We start from the raw sequence: 19,332 nt of genomic DNA, 5'->3' as shown, positions 1-19,332 counted from the left end.
AACGGATCAAGTTTACTGGCCAAGGTTCATGCCTCCCGAATGTTTTACTGCTCGAATAACGAGATGAGAGCCTTAGTGAAAAGCCGAGTTTGCAATCCTGCTTTTATTGAAGCAGGTTGTTTACAATGTTCCCTGTTTATATAGTTCATTTCCTCATAAATGTTGGCTCGGCTTCCCTCCTCTGAGCAGAATGACCTCCCCCCCCCCCCCCCCCGGGGTGCTCAGAGGGGGAAAAAAAAACAACAACAACAAAAAAAAAAGAGAAATGACACGCAAACCTTTCCTCCTACTCCCTGTGCCGCGCTGCTACAGCGTACACGAAGCTCTGCGCTATCGCTCAGGCCTATCCGCGCTGTGCCGGCCTGGTGGAGGAGCTACGGCACCAGAGTCGCGATGAATCTGCCTCCGTTCTGTTCATCAGCAACGCCTCAGAAGTGGCCCGACAAAATGGCGCTTCTTTCTTTCTTTCACCAGTCTGGTTTTACTTGATGTTTGCTTTCTGCTGTTCTACAAACAGGAAGAAAAAAAATGGGTGAACTGTAAATCTTAGAGACTGCTTTTCCTTTGCTTTTTTTTTGTTAAAAAAAAAGCATGGAGTGTGTCTGCCACCCGTGTTTAATTTCGCCTCTTGCAGACGTTTCGGGGTGTGTAGTGTTTACGGAAAACGGAAAATAAGCAGCTGAAGTATTTTCCAAAAAAAAAAAAACAGCACTTACACCTGGACCATATTCTCTGCTGCACCCTGGCACAAACTGGCACATTCACTATCTTTCACTACAGACTGGAAGGCATGAGATTTCAATGGGAAAGAGAACCTCAAGTCATTAACTGAACACAAGTAACTAAATAATATATTAAAAAAATAACTTTAAATACATTTAAAATTAGCCTGTCTGCAAGGATCGTGGAGCTGTGGCAAGGATAGGCCATCTGACCCCTTGTCAGTCGCTGGTGGCCATGGTGAGGAATTCAAACTGTCATTCCTGCGCCATGGAAACAGTGAGCGGTCACTGATGAGGCTGAGCAGACCACCCAGAGCCTGCTTCCTCTCACCTGTCAATCATGAGCGAGGGGGCGGGGTTCTTTGGTTTGGAGGGCTTCAGTCTAGCGGTGAGAAGTATCTGTTGTTATTCACGTTCTGACGGAATTGTGTGGGTCTGTCTGGGTCGATGTCAGCAGAACGTTCTGGAATAACTCCTTGCTGTCTCCACCACGGTGCCAACAAAGCATTACTTTGTGTGCTGATTAATTACTTCTCCTCTGGCTGCAAGTACTGACACTAGGAAGTGTTGTGGTCTTTGAGCTTTTGTTATACTTCTGGTATAACGCCATGTTACACGGAGCATAAGGACTCCTAATTATGCGAATTATTTTCACGAGGCAGCTATTCAATCCTCCTATTTTGTGGCTCGCATTGAACTTGAACTAATGATTTTAAGCAAGCCTGAGCTATTTTCTTTCATAGATGACTTTGGCAATAGAAAATATAATGAAACAAAGCAATCCGCACATTTGTTAAAAATGACCTGTAAATTGGAAAGATTAAATAAACCTCAAGAGTTCAAATGTAACGCAAAACAGATCATTTAATATTCCTCTCAGCACACCGGTGCCTCAATTGCATTCTTAGAGAGGTAACAAAATTTATTTTTTATGGAAATAGTGACAAGACAACGATACTTAATCAACTCAATAGGGTTAATATGACACACGGAAAATTACAGCAGATCACAGATCGTCATCAGTAGATACATTAAGCATGTCTGGATACATTAGCATAGCCGAGCTTAAAAAAAGCAGGGACCGCGATGGGTACTAGCCCACGGCTGCTTCGTCACAGTTGTGCCCCAGACAGCATGCCGATCGCTCGCCGAAATTCGTAATTCCCTCGTAGCTCTTAGGGCCCCCGAAACGGGGTGACTTAACTGGGCGTACCAGTGTCCCGCAGAGACGGCCCGCCTGAATATGCTATGCTGACTATGGCGAAACTAGCACAAATCAGCAGAGTGGAATCGTACGGCTAATTATAGCGACGGGATTCAAGATGGAAAAAGCCACTCGTGTTAACACTCCTGCAATGTAAATAAAAACATCTTAAAGCGACGGAGGGTATTAATGGGTCTTTTCAGCCTGGGGGTAAGGGGTGGGGGCGGGGGGGTGTATTGGGGAAGTGACAGCCGACAAAAAAAGAGAGGAGTAAAAGCTACCCGTCAATGTGGGCTCTCTCAGACACAGACACATTCAGGGGAATCAACCTGATTAATCTGATGCACACACAACAGGAACAATAGCATCTTTCATCTCAGATCAGCCTGTGATATCGCTATACTCCTGATACTCATAATGCAACACAGAAAGGTGTGAGACTTTGTAGCAGATGCGTTTTTTTTTTTTTTCGCCAGGTGATAATGACTTTGACATGAAAAATAGTAGTTGAAGGTAAATTGCTAAATTAAATAGATAAAAAGAGCTGCACAGAGGGGGGCTGCTTTAGTTTTTTTTTTCCCCAATTCGCTCCCTCTGATAGATGTAATCACGGATTCAGCAGAGTGGGCCAGAGTGCGCTCATCTTGCTAAACAGTGGTTGTTAAGATAAAGCGCGCTAGATAAGGGACCTGAGAGGAGTTGGGTGGGGGCGGGGGTGGCGGTGGGATGGAAGTGCGGGGGGGGTGGGGTGGGGTGGGGTTCAGGAGGAGTGCAAAAACGCAAGAAGGGAGGAGTTCCAAAGTAAACTCAATGTCCTAAGGCCTTGCAGGCTTAATTCCAACGCAGGCTGTAGATGAAGTGCATTTGTGGGGCCCCCTCTCTGAAAGGGCTGATCTTTATAGACCCTATGATTAGTACATATAGCTACATTCAAAGTTGTAAATGTATAGGTACTGTAAGAAGAAAATTAATTTCATTTGAAAGGTGAAAGTTTTTAAGTTTCAATCTTCCCCTTGGACCACACCAGGCATACTCTAAATGCTACATCTTTTCTACTTTTAGAATTGCAATACTGCAGTTTGAAGATACCCATATCTCATCCTCTGACATCACGCCTCAAAGAACTAAGGAATAAAACTGCCAGTTTGACGCTGCTTTATCTTCACAGCGTAGAGTCTTACTCTTCAAAATCCTTGACTTCATAATGCAGAGCCTGACTCTGCCAGAATATAGATCCAGTTCCTCCCACGGAGGAATCCCCCCCCACCCCCGCACCCCCCACCCCTCGGTGACACCGCGTGGTCTGAGTCATCTCTGAGTCGTGCCATACCCTCTGTGCCGTGCCGCTCGGCCACCGTAAGGCGCCGGTCTTATTTCACCGTGGCTCGAGAGCCCCACCCCTTCCAAAGTGGCCACCACAGCGTACCGCGTGTGACGGCTGAGCAGCAGGTCACCTGGCGACCGTGATTCGTCAAGGCCTCCTGGGCTGACGCGGCGTTGCGGTCGACAGGTTCGCGTCTGGCGCGGGGGCAGGGTTTGGGATGGGGGGGCGGGGCGGCGCGTTGCTATGAGATGCCTTGCCTGACACGAGCCAAGCCAAGGCCGCACAGCGCACATGGCGGGATGGGGGGCAGCTCCAGCTCCAAAACGCAGCAGAGGGTGCCCTTGTGTCCCCTCCCCATCACCGTGGTTACAACCCCCGACACTCTCTGCCAGGGTAGCAGTGTGCTTTCACTCAGGAACGCTTCCAGAAGTGACCACTGGGGGAGGGGGGAGGGTGGAGGGGGGGGGGGAGGGGAACAGAAGGCCTGTGCTCACACCTCGGCCCCCCTATTCGCCAGGCCCACCCCTACGAGGACTTACACCTTTCCCTCTGACAGCTCCGACCGAAGCCGAGAGAGATATCCTGCATCTCAGGTGAGAATTACAAAAAACAGGCCCTCCCTGTTTCCATTACCGGCAAAGGAAAAAAAAAATAAGAGAAAGTTTTTAAGATGAGAAACCCTGACTGCAGTCTGCAGAAAAAAAAAAAAGAAAAAAAAGTGTCCCGATTCCGTGCCCGTCCTCTGGGAGACGAGGGCACCCGAGTGCATACTGATTATGAAACCGTGAGGAGGCTGCCTCCCTGCGAGCCGGGCAGCAGAACCTTTCATACGCTCGTGCGAAAAGCACAACGTTTCGGGCACACCCTTCATTTCACCCGAAAAGCCTCCTTTTTGTTAAAATCTATCTCATAACAGAGAAGAGGCCGGTAATTGCCGAACGCGTTTAGAAAATAAAAAAAGGTTTTTCTTCCCGTTCCGCGGTTTGTGTCTCCGGACGGACGAGCGGCTTTGTGCGCGAACCGCGCCGCGGCAGCGGCGTGCGGTAATTAGCGAGAGAGAGAGAAACAGGAAGTGAGCGTCACTCACCCGTAGAATCTCCTCCACGCAGCTGGAGTCGGTCGACAGGCTGACCTGAGGAGGAAGAAAAAGGAACTTGTTAAGAGAGGGAGACAGGGAAGAAAGAGGAGAGAGAAAAAAAAAAAAACAAAGGCCCTGACACGGGGGGCCAAAACGCCAGATCGAACACGAGGGGCCGGGAAAACCGGGTCAGAAAAGCGACAGGAAAAACAATTGACCCAATATTGCGAAGGCGCTGCGTCCACCCTGAGATCAAACGGGTTCCCTTTTGGGGAAGCAATCAGTCATTAGCATTCTATTCCCTTTCATTATCTTCGCAGTTTTGATTAACGAGTTATCAAACCGCGTTGCGAGGGGCCGTCCGGCAACACATCTTAATCATCGCAAAGGGACCGCCCGATAAGCATTAAACAAAAAAAAAGAACACGGGGCGTTGTTACTAACGAGGCTGACAGGTAAACGACGCAGAGACACAGACCTTTCGTCTGACTTCAAGTCACTCCATTACGTTAAACAAAAAGCAGAAAAAAATGTATATATAAATAAATAAAAAGGCTCAGATCGTCTCCAGCGAGGCGGGGCGGACCTCCCTCGGTCATTCTCACCCGGAGCGCGTGACTCAGCTATAAATACGGGCCGTTCTGACGACGCCCCCCCCCCCCCCCCTCCTGGCACATCGAAGACGGCAGCAGGTACGTCTCCTTCTCCCCGGGGCTCCGGGTTTGACTCCGGAGAGGGTGCCAGATTTACGGCGTGGGGGGGTCTCTTCGCGGTCCCGCAGGTGGAGTACGCACGATTCTTTCCGCGAGGTTTTCATCAACATTGGAGGACTCGGGTCCACCCCCCCCCCCCCACAAATCAAAGCAGGAGCACTGCTTAAACTAAGCTGCTGCACAAGAATATGGGCATAAATGTTCCAAACATTTTATTTTTTCGTTTTGGATAGAGGGGAGGGTGGTGGCTTGTTTAAGCCGAGGTACTAGACTTCCAGGGGGGTCAATGTTAGGCAGTGGTTGCTTTTCTCTAAACCCATACAAATATGTACTGATCTTCTCATTTTTTGACAATGGCAGTGTTGCTTCTCCGTTGTGCTGCTTAGTCAGTCAATCATGTCCTTCTACAAAGAGAGCGTCATTATCACAATTATTTTTACAGTGGCTCTCAAATTAGATCAGAACGACAGGGAGAAAATGATGTTGGTAGTAAGCGATGTTGACTTCGCACATTGAGTACAGTGATTACTCAAATCCTGGTTCCTGTGTATCAGTGCATGTGTGAGTGTCTGTGTGTGTGTGCATCTGTGCATGTGTGAGTGTGTGTGTGTGTGTGTGTGTGTGTGTGTGTGCGTGTGTGTCTGTGTGTGTGTGCATCTGTGCATGTGTGAGTGTGTGTGTGTGTGTGTGTGTGTGTGTGTGCGTGTGTGTCTGTGTGTGTGTGCATCTGTGCATGTGTGAGTGTGTGTGTGTGTGTGTGTGTGTGTGTGTGCGTGTGTGTCTGTGTGTGTGTGCATCTGTGCATGTGTGAGTGTGTGTGTGTGTGTGTGTGCATGTGTGAGTGTGTGTGTGTGTGTGTGTGTGTGTCTGTGTGTCTGTGTATGTGCGTATGTGTCATTGGTGTCTGTGTGTGAGTGCATGCACATGTGCGTGTGTGTGTGTGTGTGTGTGTGTGTGTGCGCATGTGTGTCTGCTTGTTTGTGTCCCCGTGTGTGCTTTTATGACAGGGGAATGTGCATGCTCCAGCAGGCGCCTGAGTGGCATCACGCTGAAGAGTGTCACAGCTGGGTCCTCTTAGGTAATCAGCTAGCAGCCAGCCGTTTTCACTTCAATCGCTCACACATACACAAACACACACACACATACAAACACACACATACACACACACGCACACACACATACACACAAACACCCACACACACAAACACACACATGCACACACACACATACACACACACACGCACACACACATACGCACACACACAAACACACACATGCACACACACACATACACACACACACACGCATACACACATCTACACATATGCACCCACACACACACACACACACCCATACACACACACGCACACACACGCATACACACATCTACACATATGCACCCACCCACACATGCACACACATACACACGCACACACACACACACACGCATACACACATCTACACATATGCACCCACCCACACACACACATACACACACATGCACACACGCACATACACACAAACACATCTACACATATGCACCCACCCACACACACATGCACACACACACACACAAACGTGAATCGTGGGACTGAGTAGTCATCCACATTTGACACTCAAACCCACGTCATGCAATGACACTGCTGCATTTCCTTTCCTCAGCTTGTCGTGCAAGAAATTCAGTGACAATAACTGTGATAATGATTCTCTACTTAAAAGGGAGATGATTCACTGGTAAACAGCTTCGAGCACAAATAACTACTAGATCAGTGCAAAGTTCTACTTAAGGTTTAGTGAAAACATCAAATTATTAGCATAAGAGTGACAGGATCTGTGTTTGTGTGCAGAATAGAACATTATTGTGTTACGTTGCTCCGTAAATTACCAAACAAACCTGTAATTAACAATAAGAAGCCAAGCACACATAAGAATATATTTCATTTCATACCATAGATAAAACCTTTCCTAATTACATAGCAAAGCGTGGTTGTGCAACAACAGGAAGCACACCAGTGCCACACAGACATTCACAGTCTTTACCAATCATCTACAGAACTAAATAATGCGTCATTAACTTGAGGATGAGGGCATTAAGCTGGCAGAGTCCAGGCCCAGGATTGATGTTTGCATGCATATTAAGTTCATAAGAGGCTATGTAAGCACACAGCTACCTGATGTTAATGAATGTTATAGCCAGCCAGGCCATGTAGTAGAGGCAGAAACTTGGAGGTTTTCAAGATCACGCTTGATACGGTGGTAGACACAATCTAGTTTGTAGGAAAATGGTGAGGTGCCCGTTAGTGGTCGGAAAATGGCTAGCACTGAAGGGCTGAATTGCCTGTTCTCGTCATTATGTTATGTTATGTCATGTTATGTTATGTCAACAAAAAAATGCTCTGTGAATAAAAAAATTAAAAAAAACGTTTCTCTGGGTCAATTCACTCTACTGAAGAAAAGGAGACTGGGATCTGTAAGGGGTCAGTCCACGGGTGTGGTGGGAGGGGATAGGCCCGCCCACTTTGGGCATGATTGGCAGGCGACACGCTGAAAACTCCTTCCTGCCCGGTGTTAGAATGAGAGCACTCAGGGATGTCACAGGAGACTAATCTGCCACGCCCCTCGAGGATCTGCCCCCCACGCCCTTTTTGACACGCTATTGTGGGGTTCTGCCTTAGTGCAGACACAATTCAGAATTCAGACAAAAAGATGAAAATAAATCAGCAGCACACACACACACACACACACGCACACACATACACACATGCACGCACAGACATACAAACACACAGACACACACACACATACACACTCACACACAGACACACACAGACACACACACACGCACACGCACACGCACACGCAGAAAGAATTTCTGGACTGATTTAGCTCTTGGACATGGTGTAGGAACAGACTGTGACTGGAGACAGCATGACATCTTTAAAGGATCTGGGAGTTTCTCAGCCTCAGAAAAAAATAAAAATAAAAAACTGTCTCTAAGAGGATGAGCGATTTTGTGCCAGCTCTCCTCAGGACTCCCATTATAACCATATACCAGTGAGCCGACTGAAGGCCTCCCAGCTATTAGACAGAGGTTGCTACCAATTCAGCAGCAGTAATTACTGAGGAATAGCAGGTATTTCGTTAGACGGAATTAGATAAACTGTACCCTGGACCATAATGTTTGGCAACTGCATCGGAGTAGATAATCAAATATTTCAATCACTTGAGCGGTTTATAGCCATTGCGACTGCTCCTTCAGAAGGGGGGGGGTGGGGGTGGGGGGCAATTGCATCGCGTTGCTCTGTGACCTCCATTTTTACGGATTGACAGGCTGATCTGGACGCCCGTGGCGACCGAGCGGGGTCCTGTCGAGGAGCACGGGAACGGTATCGGAGCATCAGAGGGAAGCGCGGCTGCCCCCGTCGGGTCCTGAGACCGCCGACCGTCTCCGCCTCCCCGCGCCAGGGCCCTTCCTCCACCAGAGGCAGAGACTTCCTGTTTGCTCGGGGGCTCGCACTTGATATCCGGTTCCCATGGCAACGGAATATTCACGCTTCTCGCATGTTATCAGATGTTCCTTTTTTTTTCCACTGTCCCTTTTTCACTCTCTCTCTCTCTCTCTCTCTCCCTCTCTCTCTCGCTTTTTTCTCTTCTAATATAACACGTGCTGCAGAAAAGCTTATTACCTTGACGGCGCCAGTTCATTTCCAGGTTACCGGTGATGAACTCCATTTAGATTACAGACATGGCTCTAAAAGACCTCTGCTCTCTCCTGCTGAATACATATTTCTTTTTCTTTTTTTTTCTTCTTTTTTATTCCACCCCGGCCAACCACCATCACCGATACAGTGACAGAATTGCGAGGTTTAGACAAATCATTTACACTGGTCTTTGAGGTCATCTTTCAGCCTGATTGCACAGGTACAACTTCCTTTGTTGCTCTGAGCAGGACGGGGATACCGTGGTTACTGGTTACAATGAGCCAATCCAGCAGGGGAAGGGACGGAACAAGACTACAGGAGTGAAGAGCCCCAAAACTGACCGCATCACGCTTGACAGGCGCTATCAGAAAATACAAGACGCGCAATCTGCTTACGACGCCACCGCGGCCCCGGGGTCACCTTCCTTTCTCTTAGCCCCAGATGCTATTTTACAAATCGCTTCCGCGGAAACCGTCCAGCTGGGATCTTATTTCCAGACGCCGCCAGGGATCCCTCTGCCTGCCCGCTGCTGCAGTCAGATTGAGTGGGGCCTCTGCAAATGACTTCTCCGGGACGGTCGAGTTTTCCAGAGAGGATGAAATACGGCTGGCAGGTTACAATACTTTAGAATAACTGAGTGTGACATCGCTGACAGAAATGAAGTCGAGCGGCGGCGGGCTCGCAGATGTGCGTTCGCGAGCGCGCGTGTGCGGCGCGCCCTAAACCGTTTGTGTCTCTTTATTTCTAAGACTATGAATGAATAAAAACCGAGAGCGTGGTAATTTGCACATCCTCCATGCCACACGCACGCTTGCTTTGCTGCAGGTGTCCAAATTTATGCGTATGCAAATTTTTTTTTGTAAGTTTCGGAATTGAATTTTAACTGGGCACCTTCCCAGGATTAAAAATAAATAATTAAGGCTTTTAATTGGCTGACAGTGATCACAGCGAGCTTTGCTAATCTCCAAAAATTCTTTTTTTAGCAGAGTGCTGTAAAAAGGAGGTAGAAAAAAAAAAAACCTCGTCAGTCACCCCATTCCGCAAAACCACAGAAACCTTTCAGCCAAAGAAAAAGGAAAAAAGAAAAGAAAAAAGCGAGAAAACCTATTCCTTTGAATTACCGGAGAATCCAGAGAATATTACGCAGGCAATTACCAGGGCAGAAATAGGGTTTTCTGAGAAATAGTTGTTCAGAGAGAAGTCTGCACACCGGCAACAGATAAGATGTATTAGCCCCGCTCTTTGGGAAAAAGAAACAGTATCAAAGTGTCGATTTGCCGCGGCGCTCGGCGCTCAGCTCAAATTGTGCCTGAGAAGGTGGAAGGGGAAGTTTCAGGAACAAACAGCCCTAGCCGAACATTAAATGGGAGCGAGCTGGAGCATCTTTCTATCTGTCAATCTGTCTGACAGCAGATAAATGGATAAAAAGGGGGGGGGGGGGGGGGGGGGGGGGGGGGGGGGGGGGGGGGGGGGGGGGGGGGGGGGGGGGGATATGACGCAGGTTATGTGAAGCAACGGTTCCTGAGGAGGATAGACACATAAAACAGACAGCACACTTCCTGAACAGGCTGATATGCAGATACAGACTGCCATGCAGGTTTCTGACAAAGGACTAAGTGCCGTGCGTAAAGACCAAAACTGCCGTCGGAGGAACCGCTCCCCTTCCCAGGATCAGTCTGTCTGCACCTGCGAGTGTTTGCCAGAAATGAAGAAGCACGCCTAATTGAGTTAAATATTAAAGTTGTTTACTCGGATATTCATTTGGTGGAAAAATGTCTTGATTGAAATTGTCTCTGTTGATTTGTGTTGTTTGGGGTTAGTAAGCACATCTGTGTTGGTGTGGGTGAACGGCTGTGTGTGTGTGTGCGTGTGCGTGCGTCAGTGTGTGTGCGCACATGTGTATGTGACTATGTGTGTGTGTGTAGTGTGCACACACATGTCATGCTTATGTATTGGCGTTCCTTTGCTGGTCTTGGCAGAACGCCTGGCCTAATAACTCTTATCATGGTTCTGCTGATGCTGATAAGTTGCTGAGCCTGTATCCAAAGGTTTGCAGGTTTAATCCCAGGTGAGTAACAACCACTGTGACCGTACCCATGAGCATTTACCTCACGTGAAAACCTTCAGGAAATATTCAGATCCATAAGTGAATGAGGAGAAAATAAAAACAGTGTAAGGTACAGCAGTCACCCTAAATGCCTGCTTAACAAATGACCAGTGTGATGCGATATAAAATAAGCTCTGTTCACTGTAACGTGTTCTCCCTTTCAGAGTGGAAAATAAAGAGAGAGGAGAGAGAGAGAGAGAGAGGGACGATGCGGTGGAAAGCCTGTCGCTCGCTCGCTCACAAACGGAACACAACGTCCTGGAGCGGCCATTGGCGAGGGGCTCTTTGAGCTGTCAGATCTAATTGAGTTTCTTTCTGACATCTGCAGACGGACCCGGGGAAAGGGTTCAGGTTCGGGGGTCTCCTCTGAGGGGCCGGCTGTCTGTGGAACAGTCCGTGCCAAAGCATCGCCGCTGCCGCTGCCTCACACCTCCTAACCGGGCCAAACCTCCCCGCGGGAAAGCGATACTAAAACTCCAGGCGCGGTCTGTAGTAAATTACCGACACCAGATCGGGCTGGGAACGAACGGACAACTGGGCAGCCAACACCGGCCATCGGTTTCCACTTTGGAGATGACAAAGTGAGGCACAAGCACACAGAGTAACTTGTTTTAAAAAGTAAAAATAAAACACTGAAAAAAAACAAAACACTTTGTTTCAAGTATAAAATTGTTCTTTTTTTTAACATAGTCAAGAGCAATAATAACAACGCAAGGGTAAGTGTTTATCTTTGGAAATATTTCCTCTTGGATTCATATTTACCCAGAAATAAATAATAAATTGGTATTGTAACATTCATGCATTCTTTCCATTTCAGACAACGGAAAACTAAAAATTAATATTAACATTATATTCCATACCAGTACATGCAAATCGTGCGGTAAATGTATTAACTTGTTTAATGTGCATTAAGTGAAAGCTGTCCAGTACTTATTATGAATCTCAACATATTGGATTACGCATGACTGAGACTCATACAGCCACAGAAAAAGAGTTTGGTTTCCTTTGGGGAACTGCACACATGCTGTTGTTGTAACAGTGTATGAGGCTAACTCACAATCTGCAATGCTTTCAGTTACTGTAAGCTAGCCAAAGTACAAGTCTTAAATTAATCTGAAAAGAATCTATAGATAAAGTGCTGCAGAAAAAAAACGAAAAAAAAAAAAAACTTTTCACTGGTCTGTTTTGGTATCACCATGTTAAAATCGCATTATCTGTAGAGAAAGCCTTATGAATCTGCCACTGCTGATAACCACAGCAATTCGTTTATTTAAAAAGTATATTAAATTCAATTCAAGAATATTTACATTTCCCTCAAGGCCAAAGATGAATGGGACTACCGTATGAGCATCATTTAAGCATTAAACAAACTATCTAGTTCTAATTAGGTTAACTGTTTTTACTTGGCTGAATTAAATCAAACAGAGCTGCAGCCGAAAAGCCATTAAAACTACTCACTGTGAAATGACTACATCTGACTAAATCAGTCACAAGCATATTACATAAAGTAAACAACGTAACACAAACATACACTTTACAGCAGATTAGAATCAGTATGCTTTGTAAAAAAAAAAAAAAAAAAAGCATCGATCGATATCATACATATTGATCGTTATCATACATTCCTGACTCCTGATCACACATATTTTCCTGATTTTGAAATAAATTTGCCTTGCGATGCATAACTTTCAACATCTCCACAATTCACATGGGGTAGCACATTCAATGAATAAGTCTCAGTCGATAATTTTACAAAATAGCAATAGCTATTTTTTTTATTGTCATACAGTGTTCCACAGTAGCAATTTAAAAAAAGAAACAAAGTGGGAAATTGTGGAAAATACCTCCCAGGTGCCCCTTAATAGGTGCTAAAGGAGCTAAACCTGCCATATTCATACACTACGTAGGCTCTCTGTTCTAACATCCTAGATTGATAGCAGGCCTCTATATCAATTGCAGTCAGCGGTAATAAAAGGATTCCTGGTACGTTCAAAGCTGTGCCAAGTATACTGGCACAGGGGGAATGTGATATGTGTAAAAGTGTCCAGTTTACTGGGTTACGAATGGAGACTCTCTTTTACAGCAACCCAAAATCAAATTAAACAAGGCTTCAGTACTAAACCACAAGATCCCTCTCTTCCTCTTACCCCCTCCCTCTTCCCCCCCACTCTCTCTCTCTCTCTCTCTCTCTCTTTCTCAGAACAATATTGCATACTATTCTTTATTTATTGTTTGATAAGCGCATTTGTGAATTCCTAGTATCTGTCTTGCCAAATGTAAACGAAACCACGGAATGTGTTTCCCTGGTGTTCCAACACATACATCACAGTGTGCCAGCACGAAGAAAGCAGGTCTCGTTCAAGATAATGCACCGTAAGTCAATCTATAGGCTACCTCTCAGGTCTATCATTTTTCACACGCTTTGTATGGTACAATGCACAGAGTCCTGTGGCATTTCAAATAGTGCTGTTAAGGCTGATGTATACAACAATAACAACAAGGGTAAAGACCTACATAAACCAAAGCCACCTGAGGGCACTTAAATGGCCCATACATGACGTGTTTCTATTATAGAAAAATACAAAAGTAAATAAAAGAAAACTACAATCTACAAAAAAATCTTACTAAATCACAAACATCTTATTAAAATCATAAATAAACTCATAAATAAATAACATTCAAATTAATGTTAAAAGTAGAGGGGAAAAAAAAAACTGGCAGACATCCAATCAGCTGCGCCGAAAAGCTTCGCGCCAGACGTCACATGACTCAGCGCTGCCTGTTGCGCCATCGGTTTGACACTGTTCATTACTCCGTGCGCACAGAGCGCGTTTACATTGCTGCCAGACATTTCCCAGCCACGTTGCAATAACGACACACCGATCGTCTCCCGACACACTGGGGCTCTAATGCGCTTGTTCCAGCGATTCGACAGCCCCCGCTTTAATTTCACAAGGCGTGAGCAAAACGCGTTTTCTGCCGGATGCACATAATCAGAATCATTTCAGTATTTCAACGAATCCAATTCCCGTCAGATTTTTTATGCGTTTTTTTTTTTTTTTTTTGTTCAAATCTACACCCTCTATCTTCTCTTTTTCTTTTGGTTGAGAGAGAGACGCGTCTGTTTCGACGTCGCTCGTTGTCGGACCCGGGTGTGTGTGTTTCTCACACGCCTAACCCGATTTGCACGCCTCATTTGCGATGCTTCTCGTGACGGTATTTTCCCCAGGACAGCGAGCGTAAGCGTGTCAGAGGTTTGCGAGAGGGCCGCATTGGCCCCCGTGGGGCCCACGCAGTCGCTGCGTTTGTTCGCAGAACGGCCCGCCACAAAGAGCGCAGCAGGCCCTGCTTGTGTTCAAGATGGCTGCTGAACAGAGGAAGGAATCAAAGCTCATTAGCAGCTAGAGCTACGACAGTAACCCGGGTCGACGGCCGAAAGGGACGGAAGCGTCCCCATGGAACGCTCGGCAACCCCCGTCATCTCCGCTTACTGTGACTACGCTGGCCATAAAGCCAAACAACACGCCGGTCCATCAGCCCCCCCAACCCCCCAACCCCCCAACCCCTCAACCCCTCAACCCCCCAACCTCTCAACCCCCCAACCCCTCAACCCCCCAACCCCTCAACCTCTCAACCCCCCAACCCCTCAACCCCCCAACCCCTCAACCCCACATCTCCCCAACCCCCCAACCCCCCAACCCCCCAACCCCTCAACCCCTCAACCCCCCAACCCCCCAACCCCTCAACCCCCCAACCCCTCAACCCCTCAACCCCCCAACCCCTCAACCCCTCAACCCTTTTTTTAATTCACTCATTTTCTCAGCAGGTGAATTAAATAGCCAGTGTACGTTGCATAGCGTCTATTCATGGTGTTAAATTTGCTGAAGTGATTCCGGTTAAGTGCTTCGATCAAGACTCCTGCTACTGGGTGACCAACTGCTTCATCGCTATGGTTCCTGGTGGCCCACACCACCACCCAGGTCAACCCTGCGACTACAAGGAGAGCTTCTTAAACGTCAGCAGTGGACTCCCCTGCACTAATCTGGACGTGTATTGGGCTTTCCCCGTCCCCGCAGATGTCCTCCGTGTGTTCTGGAAGCCTTCAGTGGGCCGGCTCTGTTTTTTTTTTTTGTTTTGTTTCCTCCCTGGCGTGAGGCGCGGGGAAACGGAGCGGACGGGCCCGCGGATCAATCCCGCCCAGGCCGCCAGAGAGCCGGACCAGTGGCCGGCAGAACCGGGGTCCTTATCTGAGGGGAGCGGATGCAAATAGATACGCGCGCGACCGTGTGTGAGAGCCGTGTGAGAGAGGGAGGGAGGGGGGGAAGCGTGGGGGGGTGGGGGGGTTTGAGCCTCAGGCCAGGGCAGAAGGGTGGTGGTGGTTGTTGTTGGGGGGGTGGGGGTTTGGGGGGGGGGGGGGGTTATTCGAGGAGCGCCTTTCTGCGCAGGCAGTGCTTCGGCCGCCCGTCGGCTCTGGGAGCGCGCGCAGCAGACGGAACAAAGAGACCTGATTACCATGCGGAGCGCGGCGTCTCTCGCATGCCAGGGGAAGCGCGACTGCCGGAAACGCAGGTCCCCGGGAAACGTGGAAATATGACCACCCAGGCGGAAAGCGGCGAGGGACACACCGCGGGGAGAAAAGCGGGGGTGGGGGGGGTGGGGGGGGTGGAGACGTGCGCTCTCCTGGTACTCCTCTCCTCCGCTGATCTCCCGCTCCCTATTTAACGTCGCAGAGAAGCCAGGGCTACGCAGCCGAGCAGCCTCTCCCCTCTGCAAAAATTTAATGAGCTTAATCCACATTAACAAATGATCCAATCAGAGGACTCGGCGGAGAGAGGGGGAGGAGGAGGAGTGAGCGGAAATGCAGGAAGTATAATCACGCTCGGAGAGAAACGGGGTCCATAAACAAGAGAAGGTGACCTTTATTCTCCAACACATCGGAGGTGTTGGGAGCAGCCACGTTTGGTCAGGCCTTAAGGGCGGTGGCGTGGGGGGTGGGTGGGGGTTGGGGGGGGGGTCACCCATTTTCGAGGTTAATGACCTCCTGGCACTTTTGTCACCGTAGCTAATTCACCTGCAATAACATCTGCCAAGGTGCTAATGGCGCCGGTGAAATAGAGAGAGGAGGACGCTCGCTGCTCAATGGCCTGTTCCCCGCGTGAGGGAAATACCGTAACCAGACCCCCACCCCATCCCCACACCCCCTCCCCACACCCGCGCACAACCTGCCAGACTGAGCGTGGTCTCGTAGGAACCCTCTGAGCGGGCGGGGCTCCTGCGTCCGCCCAATGAGAGGTGAGGAGGGGAACACACAACCCTCCCGAAATCCTGCAGAAGATTCACCTGCACTTCCACCTTTCTTACTGCAATAAGTAAATAAATGAGCACAATTAACAGTAGGGAGTGAGACTGTAATGACGCGCATCCATCTGAAACTCGATCGATACATTGGCATTAGTGGGCAGGAATAGCAAAATAATTTCAGTGGATGTGCTATAAGTACAGTAGATAATGGGTCTCCCTTATTAGTCAAATTTACCTCAAGACCGTTGTACTCCTCGGCAGAAAGGAACACCTCGTGCTGTTCTTCCCGCGACTACCCAGTGTTCCAGAAAGAGACGGCGCGATGCCTCAGCGCTGATGCCTGGCAAAACCACTTCTTTTTTACTTTCGTGTTCACTTTCTCTCTCTCCCTCTACGACTGCGCGCCGTCGAACTTCGAAGAGCGCACGCAAAGACAGTCAGGTCATTAGGGCGATGGAGATGGAGATGGTGGGTGGATGGGTGGGGGGGAGGGAGCACAGCTCTTCGCCAAGCGCCCCCGTTTCCCGCCGAGCGATCTCGCTGCAGTCACGCAGCTCTCCGTGCCTCTCATCCGAACAGGCCTCACGCACCCTGACCCCCCCCCCCCCCCCCCCCCCCCCAGCATCGGCTTGCCCTGGATAATTAGTCAGGGCAGTATGTTTCACATGCATTCCAATTACACGGGATGGGGGGGTGGGGGGGGGGGCGGGGGGGAACCAAACTAAAAGTCCTCACTTATCCTAATTATCTGTTACTAATTTAGATTTTGGCTGGGACTCTGCATGGAAGGACACTAATGCGACTGTTCCTGTCAGTCTGAGAGAGTAATTTGATTTAGTCGGCGGTAAAGTCTAATTAAATATACCTTTTATGCACAGTGTGCAACTTTACTCAGGCCCCATCTGTGTCTCATCATTTGGAAAGAGAGAGGGAGGAAGCGAGAGAGAAAGACAGAGGAGGAGAGAGAGAGAGAGAGAGAGAGAAGAAGAGAGAGAGACAGAGGAGGGAGGGAGAGAGATTATATATATATATATAGTGCAGTCCATAAATATTTGGACAGTGACACAGTTTATCATCACATTAAAGCTGACAGTCTGCCTCACATTCACATCCATTGTCCTATTTCCAGTCCAATGTGCTGGAGTAAAACAACTAAAAATGTGACTATGTTGTGTACTTTTTCAGTTAACTGTGTATATGCATATATACAGTATAATAGGAGGAGGTACAATAAATCTACAGCTACTTCTAAGGGGCACTTGAGGTTCCCTGGAATAAATGACTTCCGGGACTGGAGGGGGAAAGTTTCAGCACAGGAACAGGTTAGATCTAAATATGGTGTTTACATCAAACAGGAGATTTGGTGGCTGTGATGCAGGGGGAAGTCAAAGAGAGGGAGAAAGAGAGAGACAGAGAGAGAGAGAGAGAGAGAGAGAGAGACACCCCACGGGGAACCCTTCAGTACGGAGGCTGTCCTTTTGATGCTGGGCTTTAGTGTTTCTCTGTGGGTTTTCTTTTCTCTTTTCGCTTCTTAAGTAGTTTTCAAAAAAGATGAAGAGGAGCGAGAACACTAAAGTTCAGACTAATTGTTATCCGCAGTTCTCCTCAGACTTTTCATTTCCTGCCATGGATTTTAAAAAAACAAAGAGGAATTTTTGCATTTGCTGATTTAATTTTCACTGATATGAGGAGCTTTCTCTTATGAAGTAGAATTAACTACAAAAAAACACCACAGTATTAAAATCTAACCTGCAGCATACAGAAGAGATCAGTATTGTCGTCAATGGGGGGTGGGAGACTGGGGGGGGGGGGGGGGGGGGGGGGGGGGGGGTCAGAAACGCCATGAGCTTGACATATCACGGTTGTGCTTCTGAGTGACGCATCCCCCTTTTGAGTAGTGCAAGGATGTGCCCCAAAAGCCAGATGTAGTCCGTACAGTACCAGTCTATACAGTCTCTACCATGTCAGTGGAGACTACGGTCACGGGCCCTACAGACAGATATGGGGAGGGAGGGTTACAGTCCGGAGGGTCCCCCTGCCCCATCGCTCACACAGGAGGCTCTTCTGCATCAGCACAATCCGCTGCACCCTGTGGCAGTCGCCGCAGCCGTTCCAGTTAGTGCACAACGGAGCGAAAATAAATGGCAATCGACTTCCTATAAGGCAACCCAACTTCAAAGAGGGCATTACAGTACTGGATTGGGTATTCAAAACCGAAAGGGGGGGGGAGTGGGGGGGGGGCATGACACCTACACACCTTTGGTATACATGTACAGTGCACCGCGTAAGTAGAGACACTATTTTATTTTATTTTTTTTTTGGCTCTGTAATCTAACACATTGGCTTTGACATTAAATGAAAGTGAGGTTAAAGTGTAAAACGTATGCTATATACAGCTATATTTCATATGCACCACAGTATCTGACCTGCATCTGTGTTATCACAGAAATCAGATGAGCATGTCTTGCCTGCTCATTAAACATATACATTAATATCATTTTTCATTGCTGAGGCTGTGCTCTGAATGACAATGGCTCTCGGTAGAGAGCGTTCAGGGACAAGCCAGAGCTGAATTAGTCATGACAAATGCAACATGTGTTTCCGTCCCCAACCACAGCAGGTAGGACGCCAGCGATTAAATCGCAGTGACACAACAATCATTATTATCACACGCGAAAAGCCACAGGCGCTGATGTATGAATGCACTTCCTGTGGTGTCTGGAATATGTGTCTGCAAAATGGGGTGGTACTTCCTGTTTGCTGGACCTCTACCAGCATTGGCTGTCTCTAGCTAGCTGCCTGCCCACACACTCTCTCTATGCGCATTCAAATAAGTGCCAATGAGCCACAAGGAAAAAGTTGGTGAAAAGCAAAAGCAAAATAAATAAAAAAAGGATGATGAAAACAATCAAGACAGATGTCTCTCTATCCCAGTTCTAGTAGCTGCCGCAATTTTTAAACTTAAGTTAACAGATGCCAGCCTGTTAATTTGTCCCATGCTTAGAGAGACAGGGGGATAGTGACAGATTAGAAGTGAAATGTGTAACAGTGTAGCAATGTAGTCGAGAGAGAAGAGATCAGAAAACATCTCCACATTTAATGGTGGCATTTAGAAGGTTCTGAAGACCATTTTCCATGCTATTTTTGTTTTATGGGTTTGTTATTTTCTGTTGGCAACTCCC

General features: G+C 47.8%; 1 protein-coding gene across 3 annotated transcripts in view; it reads right to left on the bottom strand.

Moving 5' to 3' along the window:
- Positions 1-19,332, bottom strand: part of aff2 (AF4/FMR2 family, member 2) — a 176,879-nt gene that overhangs the window by 72,353 nt on the left and 85,194 nt on the right. For all 3 annotated transcript variants that reach the window (XM_035409111.1, XM_035409112.1, XM_035409114.1), the window contains exon 4: positions 4,338-4,382. In XM_035409111.1, the coding sequence (XP_035265002.1) occupies positions 4,338-4,382 (45 nt within the window). The remainder of the gene's footprint in view (positions 1-4,337; positions 4,383-19,332) is intronic.

Source organism: Anguilla anguilla, chromosome 3 (assembly GCF_013347855.1).
Source record: "Anguilla anguilla isolate fAngAng1 chromosome 3, fAngAng1.pri, whole genome shotgun sequence".
NCBI lineage: Eukaryota > Metazoa > Chordata > Actinopteri > Anguilliformes > Anguillidae > Anguilla > Anguilla anguilla.
The sequence above is the reverse complement of the archived record's forward strand: the minus strand, read 5'-3'. Positions and strand labels throughout refer to the sequence as shown.